At 38.7% G+C, this 15513-nt stretch overlaps 1 protein-coding gene across 1 annotated transcript; it reads right to left on the bottom strand.

Moving 5' to 3' along the window:
• Positions 1 to 687: 687 nt before the first annotated feature.
• On the bottom strand, positions 688 to 12309 carry LOC5570882 (secernin-1). The gene is made up of 4 exons (XM_001659341.2): positions 12166 to 12309; positions 11831 to 12072; positions 11563 to 11732; positions 688 to 2123 (listed from the first exon to the last, which is right to left on the bottom strand). Exons 2-4 carry the CDS (start codon positions 11993 to 11995, stop codon positions 1355 to 1357), a joined length of 1104 nt encoding a protein of 367 aa, XP_001659391.1. The 5' UTR covers positions 11996 to 12072; positions 12166 to 12309; the 3' UTR covers positions 688 to 1354.
• Between the last annotated feature and the right edge of the window lie 3204 nt (positions 12310 to 15513).

The raw sequence follows: 15513 nt of genomic DNA on the forward strand, positions 1-15513 counted from the left end.
TTGAAACTCTTAATTTACATAGTTAAGCTAAGGCTCGATTATTGTATATAACTTATTATAGAAGCAGAAGTAAAACGCGCACGCGATGTAATGACCTTCCATCCCATCTTCAAGTGCTCACCACAAGCACAACACTTCATTCTGGCAGTATAGAACATCCATGTTGTAGCTTGTTCACACAAAAAATCAATCTCGACTGAGTTGGCAGGAGGTGAAAATGAAAAAAAATATCGATTCAATAAATTCGATTTAATCGACAGCTCAAATGTGAATCGATTCAGTAACATCGATGTTATAGAAAAATTTGCCCAACGCTGGTACACTACACATGCTGATCAATCAATTTTAGACACTTTTGTATGAAAGTACGCCACAGTAATCTGTAGACAAACATTATCCAAACAAGTATTGGAAAGCTATGTAAATCATTAAGGGTCCACCACTTCCAGGGGTCGTGGCTCCCCAGAAGTTATTTACGCATATGACCGAGGTATTACTGTACATCCAATTTCCCACATGCATGCTACTGACTTCAGATTGGCTGTGATATCTCTTGCAATACAGATTTCGTTTTTTCTTTTTTTTAAATATTCAATTATTTATTCTTTTCGCATGCATCGATAGGATACTTCTAGTAATCGTTTTCAAATAGAGAGAATGAATACACTTGATGTTATTATTATACTGTAGATGCTATATTCCTGTTCAGAGCACGTATTGTTGCAACTGTTAAGCATTATTTGAAAATGTTCAATTGTAAAATAAAGCCATCATACACTACATTAAGCAAGACTTGAACATCGACTAAGTGTAAAAAATACTTGACTCACTTTGTGTAAACAAATTTTTAATAAATAAAAAAATGATATCTATAAATAGAAAATATTTGAGATCTCACGCCATTACCAAAGACAAGCTAAGCTAAACAAACACTGGGATTCTATGAAATCACTTTACCAGACTTTACAATACTCAATTGTAACGAATTGCTTATAACTGAACACAAGATTAACAGATCTTAAAAAGCACTCTCGCAACGAAATGCCACACTTTATTCTAAATTGTATAAAATACGAACTGTAGCTTAATGGTGTCGATTTTTGAGATATCGATAGTAATGTTCTACTGATTGCATACAGATATTCTATAAATTCATAATGTTGGTCAGCAACTTTGGTGGCTCTCGTAAACCTATGCTTTTTCTTCTATACCTTTTGCTACGAAATCATGATCAAGCAAGTCTTATTCGTCAAGGAATGTCGTAAAAATACGGTTACTGTGCTATTAGATAGCTTTTTTTCGCTGTGGAGTAGTTTATACTGTTTGCTGAACGATAGTGGCACAAGGGAAAGATTCAACGGTAGAACTTAACCTCAGCCTCTACGCAATCCTTCATCAGCTCATCCAACTCTTGATTCGGTTCGCTTGAATGCTCGCTAATAAAACGATTAACTTCATCGACACATGTGCGTTCAAGCGACGTCAGTAAATCGCCCACGTTTTCCCACTTTCGATTGGAATGCAATTTATGAAGCAATGTTTGACTTTCCCCTGAAGGAATTTTCGTAAGGGGTGATATCTTGACTCCCGGCGTGAAAATAAATGGTTTGTAGACCGATTCCACTGGATTAGGCGTTGCGGTGAACCAGTGACAGGATAAGCCACTATCTGATAAAACGGACACATGACTGGAGAGCGAATTTTGTTCCGCGCCTGCAGCTCTCAGCGTTTCAAACATTTGCACTAATCCAAAGGAACCCTCTCCAGAAGGTTCACTGCCTGGCCAGGCACGGGAGCTATCGGAGCCGAATGCTTGGGCGAAGTTTAACTCTCCTGCCCCATCCCATGCACCAATAGCCTGCAATTTGGACTGCAGATCATCGGAGCATCGATCGAGTTGCGTTCCCACTGACAATCCTGGTTTAAGAGCTAAACTGCCTGAGATTTTTTGTGCGGCCCAGAAGCTTCCAACGATATTTAATAGCCATGCTTCGTTCGGATCACAAATCACGAAAGCTGCTTTAGGCGCATCCTTGCTTTCTTCGGCCGGACCATGCTGGCCATTTAGCGATGTCAAAACATCGATAGTTTCAGCTGCACTGGCGGCTCGTTCTAAGCCCAATCTACGGAGAAAAGAAAAAAAGGGTTTGAATTTATTTAAGGTAGAGTTAAACTTTATATGGCATAGACGTAACCTGTTTTTTAATGCTCTTAAGACTTCTTACTAAGGACCTTTTGGGATATCCCTAAAAACGTTCTTTAAAAAGATTCGTAGCGAGATTTTCTGAAGGAATCCTGGAACACATACAACAATCGCTAGAAGGATTCATCTAGAATTATCCCTAAAAAATGTATTACAAGATGTACTGAAGAGAATCCAGAAAAACTCTTGGACAGAACCTTGATGGAACGCTTGATATCACGACCCCTAAACATTCGTCAGCAAACTTTTTATAGTACAAACAAAGTGACGCGCGGACAGATCGGGGGGTTGTGTAGCCTAGTTTGGGAAACAATGTGCTTGTGCATTGTGGTTAGTTTTGGTCACTTAGACATACGCAGAGTGATCACCAAATTTCCATTTGGAAATTCCTGCTTTTTCCCGGGGTTTCCTCTAAAAGTTATATCCAAGAATTCCATCATGCATTATTCAGGAATCACATGACGAATTCTTTCAATTTGTAATTTTTCTTTTGGGATTTATCCAAAAACTTCCCAAAAGATTTATTCAGTGATTCATCCAATGCTTCCTTCAAGAATTCCACAAAAAAACCTCCAAAGATTTATTTAAGGATTCCTCCAGCTAAACTTCAAGAATTTCAAAAAAGATTCTAAAAGGGTTCTTTTCCTGTGATTCCACCAGGAATTCTGCTAGAAATTCTTAGAGTGATTGAACAATGGATATATCACCTCAATTCTTTCCAGTTTTTCTGGGAGGATTTTTTCCAAGGAATCCACCAGGAATTTCCTTAGACAATACTATAGGAACTGATTCAGGGATTGCATAAACAGTTCTTCCAGAGATGTATAAAGGAATTTCTACAGGGAATTCTCTGGTGATTCTTTCAAGGATTTCACAATAAATTGTTCCATGATTTTTCCAGAAATTTTCCAAAAAGTCCATCAAGGGATTAAGCCTGAAGACATACAGAGAAAGCATACAATGTAAATTCGGACCGGAACAATCGGCATAGACCCAGGCATCGAAAACGGACTAACGATTGGAAACTCGGATCATGGAACTGTAAGTCTCTCAATTTCTTGGGAAGTAGCCGCATTCTTTCCGAATTATTGAGGGTCCGCAAGTTCGACATCGTAGCGCTGCAGGAGGTTTGCTGGAAAGGGTCGACGGTACATACGTATAGGGATGGTTATACCATCTACCAGAGCAGCGGCAACAGACATGAGCTGGGCACAGCTTTTATCGTGCTGGTCGAAATGTAGAGGCGCGTGATTGGGTGGTGACCAATCGACAACAGAATGTGCAAGTTGATGATCAAAGGCCGTTTCTTCAATATAAGCATAATCAACGTGCACAGCCCTCACCTAGCAAGTGACGATGACGACAAGGACGCTTTCTACGCGCAGCTGGAACGTGAATACGACGGCTGCCCAAGCCATGATGTCAAAATCGTTATCGGAGATCTCAACGCTCAGGTTAGCCAGGAGGAGGAATTTAGACCGATTATAGGGAAGATCAGCGCTCACCAGCTTACGAACGAAAACGGCCTCAGACTGATTGATTTCGCCGCCTCCAAAAACATGGCCATACGTAGTACCTAATTCAAGCACAGCAAACCCATCTATTCCGGAATAAAAAGCGCCGCCTGGAAGAGTTGGAGTGCGAAAAGATGGAGCAACTGTATCGTTCTCAAGAAACACGTAAGTTCTACAAGAAGCTCAATGCATCCCGCCAAGGATTTGTGCCGCAAGCCGAAATTTACGAGAAGAAGCAACCTTGCAATGAATCACGAGAATGAACAGCGCGTGGATAAATGAATCCTACGAGTGTAAAGGCTTCGCGAACCACTTATCGGTGTGTTCATTTTGCTTCTTCGGGGTTGCATCCGTTCGCTTTTTGCGATGCTCTTCGTGACGCAAAAATGAAAAATTAATTTTGACGAATGTTGGATCGCGAAGATGCGTCGATCATTGTTCACGAAGAAAATCCATCGCAACACTGCCTTGCGGTCTGGTAAACTTCACTTCCGTACCAAGTGTACCATGTACAAGACGCTTATAAGACCGGTAGTCCTCTACGGGCATGAGACGTGGACAATGCTCGAAGAGGACCTGCAAGCGCTAGGAGTTTTTGAACGACGTGTGCTTAGGACGATCTTCGGCGGAGTATGTGAAAACGACGTAAGGAGGAGAATAATGAACCATGAGTTTGCGCAACTCTACGGTGAACCCAGTATCCATAAAGTCGCCAAAGCTGGAAGGGTACGATGGGCGGGACACGTTGTGAGAATGCCGGACAACAATCCCGCAAAAATGGTGTTCACCTCGAATCCGGCCAGTACAAGACGAAGAGGAGCGCAACGAGCTAGGTGGTTTGACCAAGTAGGGTAACCAATATATTTTGGACCCCCTGAGCCATTTTCCTGCAAATTTCCCAGTTTAAATCGAAAGACCAACTCAATTTGCATGACATTTGGAAAAATAGGACTATTCCGCAATTGCATCAACCGTATGTACATAGAAAATGTGTTTATTTTATCTGAAATTAATTTAATTTAATCAGTTCATCTATGCAACCGTTACAACACGTTACACCCAGAAATTGAAGCCGTCAGAAATTTTTCAAATGTAAACAAAAACTGTTTTCAAATTTCTGAACTAAAAGCGTAGAATTTCTTCGATTTACCATTGTCAATCGATTAATTAGACTATGGGCAAGCATGTTATACAACCAGTGTCGTGGACTTTGTTGCCAAATGATAAAAAATGCCGGGGGTCCAAAATATATACTTTGAGGGTCCAAAATGTATTGGTGTGTCCAAAATAATGAAAAACAGTGCTTCACAATTCAATCATTTTCGACGTTTTATGGATCCTACATAACCGTATGGGCATTTTTATCTTGTAGAGGAAGTTTTTCTCTACATTTTGGCATGTTCTTTGACTTGGTTACGCCGTGCAATTAATTAATTGGAACAAAAAACTAAAATAACTTCCTTAGGGGGTCCAAAGAACGACGGTTACCCTAGAGCTGGAACTTGGAAGTGTGGGGCGATCGAGAAATTGGAGGTTAGCAGCATGGACCGAGTTAGTTGGCGTAACATTGTGGCGCAGGTCATGTTTTAAAGGACGTAGAGCCAGCAAAAGGTAAGGACATTTATGATGAAGAGAATTCTTGATAGAATTCCTTTAGGAATTCCAGGTAGAACTCCTAAAGGAATTCCTACAGAAACTTATGATATTCTTGAAGGAACTCTTGATAAAATTCCTAAAAGGAGTCCTAATAGAATCCCTATATGAACTCCTAATAGAATCTCTGAATGACCTTCGGACGGGATCCTTATAGGTACTCCTGATGAAATCCCTGAAGGTATTTCTGATAATATGCCTTGCGGAACTCCTTATAAAGTCGTGAGAAGAAATTCTGATGGGATTCCTGATATAATCTCTAGAGAAATTCCAGGTTCAATCTCCGAAGGAACTCCTGACGAGATGCCTAAAGAAGCTTCTGAAAGAACCCCTTGTAGGCATTCCAGTTGGAATCTTTGAAGGAGCTTTTGATGGAATTCCTACAGAAACTTTTGATAGGATCCCTGGAAGAATTTCAGGTGGAATATCTAATGAATCTAATGAAATCTTTGAAGGATGAAATCCATTGGCGTAAATAGGGAGGGGCCAGGTGGGGCCTGGCCCCCCGAAACGTGGACTTGGCCCCCCTTAAAAATTTTGAAAAATAGATGATGAGATAATTCAACTGCATGTTGAATACAAATTTTAAAAATTTCTGGGTGATCCCTTTTTTGTTATATATGTTCCGAAACAGGTTTTACAATTTTCTGAACTCGCTTGATCCGTTTGTAGTCCTATTGTTAATTAGAAAACAAAACGGACAGCTTAACTGTATGATTACCAATTTTATAACAAGCTTCGAGATTTTGGGATCAATTATTGTCCTGTAGTCAAAATTTTACGTTAATATGCTGCTGAAAAGAAAAAGTAATCGCCTATCTTGATGATGTGTGAAATTAATTGTCTATAATAATTAAGAAAATCTTTTTTTATCGTAGTTTTCAGTTGAGAAGAAATGCAGTTTGAAATAAAATTCTGTATCAAATTTGTTGATCCATTCGGTCAAGAATTTCTTTTCTTGTAGAAAACTTCATACGAAGCTTTACGGTTCAACTAAAAGCTGAATAGCATTGATTTAGTCTGGCGAATCATCAGTTGGCTTCAATGATGCCTTAGATACCACTCTACGAATTATTGTTTTTTACTAGTATTAAAAGCGTTCTCTCCTCAAACATGCTATAATTGGATTGCTTGCTTCCATGATAAAATGATTCACAAACCTGCGGTAGAGCTTCTTAACGATTCAAAAATGTGTATAAGAATTTTATACTTTTTATATCAACTCTGTCCAAATATTTGTTCAATCAAACTGTTTCATCATTCGGGGAAGATCCCATAGTGCGCGGACAGCACCCAATACCGGACAAAATCTAAATATTGAGAAATCGTGGTTTGATCAAGTTGGTGTATTAGAATAAGAGAAATCTATTATGGAGAGTAATGTTTACGTAGAACAACACATCCTTGACGTATCACCTTAAAATTTGAGCCTATTTACTAATTATTTTGAATACGACAAAATAGTTTGAAACACGCAAATATGATTGAATATAATCATTATTTTAAAGTATGAATGTATTTTATACCATATTTAAACTTAATGTGGACAAACTACAATTTTCGTCAAGCACCTCTTGCCCCCCTGTTTCAGACAGCTTGATTTGACATATGTTTGTAGTTTTTGCACCTTGGTTTTTGTAAACTTTCTATACAAATTAGAAGAAAATTGACAGAAATAGAGCCATTTCCAGATTGTGTCTTGTATTGGGAGCACCCTTTTATGATTAGCCGATTTAGTACTATAATACATCGTCAAAATGTAAGAATTGATATTTATATTTTAAAATTTATTTTTGTACGCTACACAAATGATAAAATTTATCATGAATGGGTAACAAGATCTCATAATTCTACTATTTTTTTATTATAAATTTAGTGCATTAAGTGTCCGGTACCAGGGGATCTCTTCCTATAGATAGTTCCGATTTGTGTAAACGGTTTGTAATTCAAAAATATGACGTTATTTGAGAAAAATAAATAAAACTTGCTTCTATCGACAATGAGACATCGACGATATATAGTTTCGTGAAGGTTTGGAATCATTTTGAAAACTATGTTTAAACACCAAAATTTGGGGTGAAAACTCTAACATTTCTCTATGTGATTTTAATGCACGTTGGAGAATGCCTTATGAGAGGAGAGGAGAATACTAAATACAAAGATGTTTTTCAAAGTCTCAATAGTTTATGAAAAAATAAGACATGTTGAAAAGGAAAATAGTCTAAAATATTTCTATGGAATTTGATTTCAATTTTGTTATTTTACCAAATCCGATGAAACTTGCGTAAAGTGAGCCTCATTCTACATCTATTCCAGTTTCCTGGTTAAAATCTGGTGGGCTTAGCTCATGTATTTCCTAGTAAATATATATTGATCAGTCGTATATTTTTGCTAGATCAAAACAGATTTTTTCTCAATTTTGTATAGTAGTTCAAATGTTAATATTTTATCAAAATAGTGTATTATTAAATTCACCAACAAGGTACCATCCGTTTTGCTTACTTTGAACCTGTAATCGTACGAATTTAAGGTTGACAGCTTTATTAGAAAAACACGTGAAACCCTTTAATTTGATGATAGCCACGCAGAGTTTAACTTCAACAGAAAAGGTATTATTCAATCTTATGTTAAAATTTCAGAAATTTCTAAATTTTTAAGTTTTTTCCGTTAAAAAGTTGAAACAAATAAGATTAATCCAGTAGTAAAACTATTGATAAACAATCAATTTACTAATGCAAATCAACTTTTTTAACTGATTTCGAAAAGTTCATTCTATTTGCAACATTGTTTGCTCAAACGCTTTTTTCCGTACAGAAATTGTCGATCAAAGTCGTGGGGAGAAAGGCTTAAATCTCTAGTTAAAACACAATTATTGTGGGTGAACTTCAACTTATTTCACTTTTTGAGCCACATCATCTGATTATGTAAAAAACGTTATCTTGCCAAATAAATTAACCTTATTAGATTTTAGTGGTGTGTATTACACATAATTATCAAACAATTTGAGACACTTTCGAATTTATGGCCTACCTTTTGTGTGATCGATCGACTGTTATCGATTTACAAATATTGTCTAAACAAGCATCGGAATTTTTGTAAACCTTAACAATCCAACATTTCCAATGCTAAGGGTCCGAGGCCCCCCCGAAGTCTGATGGCTATTTACGCCCATGATGAAATCCGTAAAAGAACGCTCGATGCATTTATCAGAAGAACTCAAAATGTAATCCCTTGAAGAACTTATGATGTAATCCCTAGAGGAGTTCCAGGTGGAATCTCTGAAGAAACTTCTGATGTAATCTCCAAAAGAACTCCTGAAGGAATCTCTATAGGAACTCCTGATGAATCCCTGGAGGAATTCCTGATGAGATTTCTGATGGAACTCTTTATGATATGTCTAGAAAAAACCTCTTTATGATATGCCTAGAAAAAATCCTGATGAAATTTATCGAGGATCTCCTGTTATAATCTCTGGAGGAACTCAGAACTCCAGGTGGAATCTCAGAAGGAGCTATTGATAAAATCCCTGAAAGAAATCCGGATGAAATCTCCAGAAAAAACTCTGACGGAAGCCTTAAAGGTATTTCTGATAGAATCCCCATAGAAACTCCCGATGGAGTCCTTGGAGGAATTCATAGAGATATTATTGAAGGAATTCAAGATTGAATCATTGGAGGAACTCCTTTTGAAATTCCTTGAAGAGCTCCTGATGGAATTAGTACAGTAGCTCCTGATGAAACCTTTGGGTGAACTCCGGATAAGATTCTTGCTAGAACTGCTAATAAAATCCATAAAGCATTGAAGAATCACTGATAGAATTCCTCGAGGGACTTCTGATATAATCTATAGAGGAACTCCAGATGGAATATCTGGAGGAAGTCCAGGTGGAATCTCTGAGAGAACTTTTGAGGGAATCCCTGGAGGAACTCCTGATGAAATCCCCAGAAGGACTCAGATGGAAGCCCTAAAGATACTCCTGATAGTATCCCTATAGGAACTCCTTATGGAATCCCAGAAGGAATTCCTGATGGGATCCTTGGAGGAATTCCTAAAGATGTTATTAAAGGAACTCCTGATGGAATCATTGGAGGAACTTCTGATGAAATCCCTAGAAGAACTCCTGATAGAATCCCAGGTGAAATCTCCGAAGGAACTCCTGGAGGAATCCCAGGAAACTCCTCTAGGAATTGCTAGAGGAGTTCCGTTTGGAATACCTGAAAGAACTCTTGATGGAATGGAAAACTTCCGATGGAATCCCTAGTTACTTCCGATGGAATCCTTACAGAAATTCCAAATGGAAACCCTGATGGAGTGCCTGATGTATCCTTCGTGGAACTCATGATTGAATCTTTATAAGTAGGGTTTCAATGCTAGTAATGGACCCCTTAGTAGCTGAAATTCATTCTCGATGGACCCTCTTGTGTGGTTACATTTACAAAACAGTTCCGATATCTTTATTTATGCGTCTCAAACCAAATATTTTGCCCGAAACTGCTGACTAACAATGCAAGCGAAGTTCCCCCGGTGGATTTTCATAGGAATAAGGTTGCTTTGAGTGTTAATTTTATGTTTTTATGTAGGGGGTCAATAATACGCAAAGGGTCCATAACCGGCATCGACTCCCTATCCCTGTTGGAATTTCTGGAGAAAATTTTGATGAAGTTCCTGGTGGAATCTCTGATGGAATTACTGGTGTCATCCTTACAATAATTTCTGATGAAAACTCTCCAGATGGAATCCTTGGAAAAACTTTGAAAGGAATCCCATTAATTGAAAGAATTCCTGGTGAAATTACTGATGGATTCGTTGATGAACTTTTTGATGGAATCACCGGTAACTACTGGTATGTTTGCAAAAGAGATAGATTAAAGATTGTGGGAAAACCCCAGTGGAATATATAGAAACCTGAGACGAGACTCGCGAAGATGGTCTTCTTTTTCTGTGATTGCCTATTTTTTTCTTATTCCACTTTGTGTTTATATCAATCATGCGCAAACCGTTCATACCCGCACATGAACCTCTCTACAAAAAATGATTGCGTTTGCATCACACCGAATCATAAACAGCCTTTGAGTGAAATTTCATGCCAGCTAACGTAACAGACATTTGCAATAACTAATCTGTAAACTAATTGTGTTTATATTTATCAGAAACATTAGCAAAAACTGCTCCGTTGACTGAGATTTTTAATAACAGTTTAATTTGAATACAATACTTTTCATTTTTTCAGCCATAAAAACGGCGGGCTGCATTTGACGTTTCGTGACAGCGGATTCTGGGCTGCATATGACGTTGATATTTTTCCTATTCGCGAGTATCTCTCAGATAGAAACAACTCAAGAGCGCACATTTGCTAGATCACCATGTCGGCGACGCTGTAAAAAACACGCATTTTGACTTGCCACCCATCTGCATCGGCAATAGGGTAACGACTGTTTATTTTGATCTTAATCGCTAACAGTTGGCGCCAGTGGCAAAAAGTACAGACAACGACCCTTCGAACATTCAGTTTATCTGTGCTGGCCGCCTAGCGGCGACACTGATGTGTGTATTCCTTTCACTGATCGCGCTACGCTGGATTGTCAAATTTCTCAAATTTCAAACACAAGCGCATGGAAGAATGGTAGTCGGTGAACTGTCAAAACGTATGGGAAATAATGAAAAACGTAAATTACTTGCAATTAGGAAACTGGATCGAAAAAGTAGTGATTAGAAATCAAGCGTAATATGAATACATAACTTTTTGTGTTTAGTTCATCTTCCATTGTGCTTTCTTTGCTTCAGGATTTCGTTTTTACTACCACTGAAAAAGAGTCATCTATTGCCTTTTCAATTTTGAATATCGCCCTATTCATGGGATGTCGAAGTTTCAATTTGACATGCTGACGACGATGTTCGTGGAACATCCCTATATAGACGGTACGATCAGTTGGTGGTTTGAGCAAAATCAAACTCGTTTGATTTCGGCCGACCGATTCACCAACCGTCAAATAGGTTTCACAAACTGTTAAATTGGTTCGTCAAGCAGCATCACAAACGATCAAACCAACATGTCATTGAGCTTCTGATAAAAATCCACACGCTCGATCTGTGTGTATAAATTTATGGATCGTTTCATGAACGCTTTCAAAAATATGTCCCGAACAAGCGTCTAGTTAAAATTTTAACCATTGATCGACGACGATTCCTTACCTCACCAGATCCGTGGCATTAACTTTCCCCTCGACCGGATGACCCTCGCTGAAGGTAAGCCCTAGGCAGACGCCTTTTTCGTTGGACCCGCTCTCGGCACCCCAAATGCCAGCTGGTTTGGCCAGAATCACAGAAAACGTCGCAGCTCCATCAATTTCAGTCGAATCGCACTGCAATTTTGTGTGGCGAGCGAGATGAATCATGAAACAAGAGAAGCAGAAAATCAATCAACCCGCAAGGCTAAGGCAACAAATAAAAAATAGACTACTTTCACTGATCCGCTGCTGCCATCGGATGCTGGATAATGGTGCACTTCGCTAACTGCAGAGTCATCCGCCGGCTCTCGGAGCCCGTTCCGCCCATAAATGACGGTTTTTCCTGATTCGACAAACGGAGCAAGGACGACGAATGCTTCTCCACAGATTCCAGACATTTTTTCGGTACTTTCCACCCTTTTCCACACTCACTATCCAAATCGATAATGAAGTGAAAGTTGGCCCGTGCGGAGAACTTAAGGGGAATAAATACAGCAAAATCATCGTTACTTCCTGCTTGATCAATGGTTCATAATACGCTCAAGCAAAAAACAAAGTTTCTACTTACCTTCGTGTAAATTTAATCTGGAATTTTCAAGTTTTTATTGGCTTTTCACTTGCCTGAACTTTTTTCGGCTTAGGACGTGCTTTGTGATGTGTAAGGATGTGAGAAAAGATTCGGTCCTGTCGTCATGACAGTTCGGCCGAAGTTTGGCAGTCACTCACCCAAAGTGTTGTTGTTTTTATCTGGGAACTCACGCCAAGGCAGCGTTCAAAAATTACGTACATAATTTGAGGAAAATAGTTTGTTATAAAACTTTTAAGGTGAAACATCTCGGAATCCAAAGATGGCCGTCACTATGGCCGACTTGTGACCCTACTCGCGTTTTCAAAGGCACAAAACTGAAGAAATAATAGGCAAACGTTTCTGATCTTTTTATTTTAAGCTTTCTGCTAGTGCACAAAGCCAAAATAAAAAGTGCACTGTTGTTGGATGCTTTCTTCGCGAGATTTGTGCCTTTGAAATTTTAGTGCAATCTTAGAAGTTCATCCCAAACTGTGTCACCTTAACGATCAACGAACATGTGTACACGGTTAAATATTTTAATACTAAAAATCTTAAAAGTCATACTATAACGATATTTGATATATTCACCCCAAGTATAAATCGTTTTTATCAATCGTAATGCTTAAAACTCTTTAATTTTTATACTGCGGCATGCTTTTGTTTACTTTCAAGATTCCAAGAAAGAATGTGGAAACAAAATAAGTCAATATTTGAAACAAAATGACAGAAATTGGCTTTTATTTGAATAAATAATGTGATCACGTTATAATCTATAGCTATACAACTCTATTCCATAGTTCTTCAAGGACTTCGTAAACTCATTCATTCTGCAGATGACCTCCAAACCTGCTGCTCGAACAAGGTGGAATTGTCAAACTCCTGCTGCCTTCTCGGTTGTTCTGGTTGATTTACAATGCAATTGTGGACTCACTTGCTGATTACTTTATCCTGCCACGAATGAGTTCCCAGGAAGACGACAAATACGCCTGAAAAGTTTGCAATGGAGTTGATGGTTACGATGCTAGATGCACATTATTTTAGAACTTACCAGTGGTTTGTCCCGACATTTGAAATCGGATATTCCCCTTTTGCACTGCAATAAATGCAATATTTTGTTCCGTGAGAACAGTATTAGCAACTTTCGACAAAGCTAAAACTCAGGAAAGCAGAGACACTTGAAAATTGTTCCTCACTGAGAGCGAAGGGAATCAAATCTGAATCAGACAAAAATAGCCAAGTCCCAAGTGTAACGTTAGTCAACATAAATGAATCATCAGAAATAATTTACGAAAATGCAAGAGAAAGCTTAAACTAATATGATTTGTAAGGATTAAAAATCACAAATGTGGTAGAAGTAATAAATATCACTCTAACTAGTATTTTCATGTTTCTCCGTGTATATCAAGCGTATGCTATAGCATAAGGGCCCATTCACAAATTTCATAACGCTGAAGGGGGTGGGTGGGTGTCCTCACGATGTTATGGCCCATACAAAAATTGAATGATATTCTTACAAAACGCGTTACAAGGGGGTGGGTGGGTGTCCAAAATGGCCAATTTCAGCGTTATGAAGTAAATGAATGAGCCCTAAACAGAATAAAGGCGTAAGTCACATGATCAATTCTCGCATAATTTCTGATCTCGCCCTAAAAGCCATTGGTAACCATGTGTTTAGCTCGTTGTTTCTGAGCATTTGAATGGAGTCACACGTTATTTATCAACGCTATGGTGAAAAAAGGATCATTATCTACCTGCCAGTGATGTAGGTTTGAATGCTTATCCATTCATTTGCTCAGAAACAACAAGTTACACACGTGGTTACCAATGGCTTTTAGGGCGTTATCCCAGATTTCTCTGCATCGATCCTCTCTTCTGTTAATAAAGGTGACAATATGCGAATTTTTCTCATTGTATTTCGAATTTTGTGTTTTTTTTTTTTTTGTCAAATATCATTGCGATTTATTCACTACTTAGACTTTAGTGATCTTAATTTCGTCTTTCTCAAATTTCGCCTTTGTTCTCGACTCACCAGCTGCTTATGTATACAACAAAAACAACTGGTCCGCCGAAATCGATTATTATTGTCGCGCGCCCACCAAATCGGAACGCACGTGTGGGACACGCGACGTGTGACGCGTGTGACTCGTTCCCGACATAACTGTCATAATGACATGTGTGGCGCTGCGTTCGTACGATGTTTATGAACACAGCGCACTATTCAAATATTAGTAGTGACGCTTGGAGATTGAGAAAAAAATATATAAAAAAAAAAGTTTGTCCTTATTTCTGCCGGATCCATAATATCCAAGTCTAATCGTTAATTTATTAATTCTCGCATAATTTCTGATCTCGCCCTTAAAGCCATTGGTAACCGAGCGTGTAGCTCGTTGTTTTTAGGCAAATGAATGGACTGAAGTAAAAACTATCAGAGTCCATTCACATATTTCATAACGCTGAAAATGGCAATTTTTGACACCCACCCACCCCTCGTAACACTTTTTGTATGAATGTTCTACAAATTTTTTATGAGCCGTAACATCATGAGGACACCCACCCACCCCTTTAGCGTTATAAAATTTGTGAATAAGCCCTCACCATTGGGAGATAGAGGAGGATCTCCTCTACATCGGAGAATTGTTTAAAAACGTGTAAATCCATTCATTTGCTTAGAAACGACGTCGTTTCTAAGCAAACGAATGGATTTACACTCGGTTACCAATGCCTTTTAGGGCGAGATCAGAAATTATGCGAGTATCGATTACTTCCATTGGATATCATGGTCTTGATGAAAAAAAAAACTTAATACTGACATAAAATCAAAAAACGTAGTCAATTCGTAAAACGTGTTCTGCCCATGCGTTGCCAATATGAATTTGATGACAAGATAAAATCAAACACATCATAAGCTTGACGGAATTCATTGCTGATAGAATTCAACGAATCGTTTGCTCCATAACTGGAAGCAATCTGGATCAGTTGCCTTGACCGTAACACGCGTGCTGGAGCATAAAATGCATACGTTGAAGCAGAGCAGGACAGTCAACCAACCTTATTACGAATAATTTTTGATCCGTACAAAGCTCGGGTATTTGTTCGCCCGACATACAGCGTTCCAGTCCCAGTAATATACAACGATGGTCGTCTGGTGGCAAGTTTAAAGGATCATAACACGGCAGATTCCTCAGGGCATGTCTCACGAAATCTTAGCGCTGAACCTAACGTCGCGCATAGTGCGTTGGACAGTGGATCTGGCGTGCTACACAGCGCATTTTGCCCGACGTAACTCCGTAGCATAGATTTGGAGAAACCCCGGTTTTCGCGCGCCAAGAATTCCGGTTTTCAATTCGA

Source organism: Aedes aegypti, chromosome 3, assembly GCF_002204515.2.
Source record: "Aedes aegypti strain LVP_AGWG chromosome 3, AaegL5.0 Primary Assembly, whole genome shotgun sequence".
In the NCBI taxonomy this organism is placed as follows: domain Eukaryota; kingdom Metazoa; phylum Arthropoda; class Insecta; order Diptera; family Culicidae; genus Aedes; species Aedes aegypti.

Coding starts and splice junctions, on each gene's coding strand:
- LOC5570882 (XM_001659341.2), bottom strand. CDS start 11,995: ATGTCTGGAATCTGTGGAGAAGCATTCGTCGTCCTTGCTCCGTTTGTC. Junction 11,733..11,830: donor GCAGCAGCGGATCAGTGAAA/GTAGTCTATTTT, acceptor ACAAAATTGCAG/TGCGATTCGACTGAAATTGA. Junction 2,124..11,562: donor AATGCCACGGATCTGGTGAG/GTAAGGAATCGT, acceptor TTTTCTCCGTAG/ATTGGGCTTAGAACGAGCCG.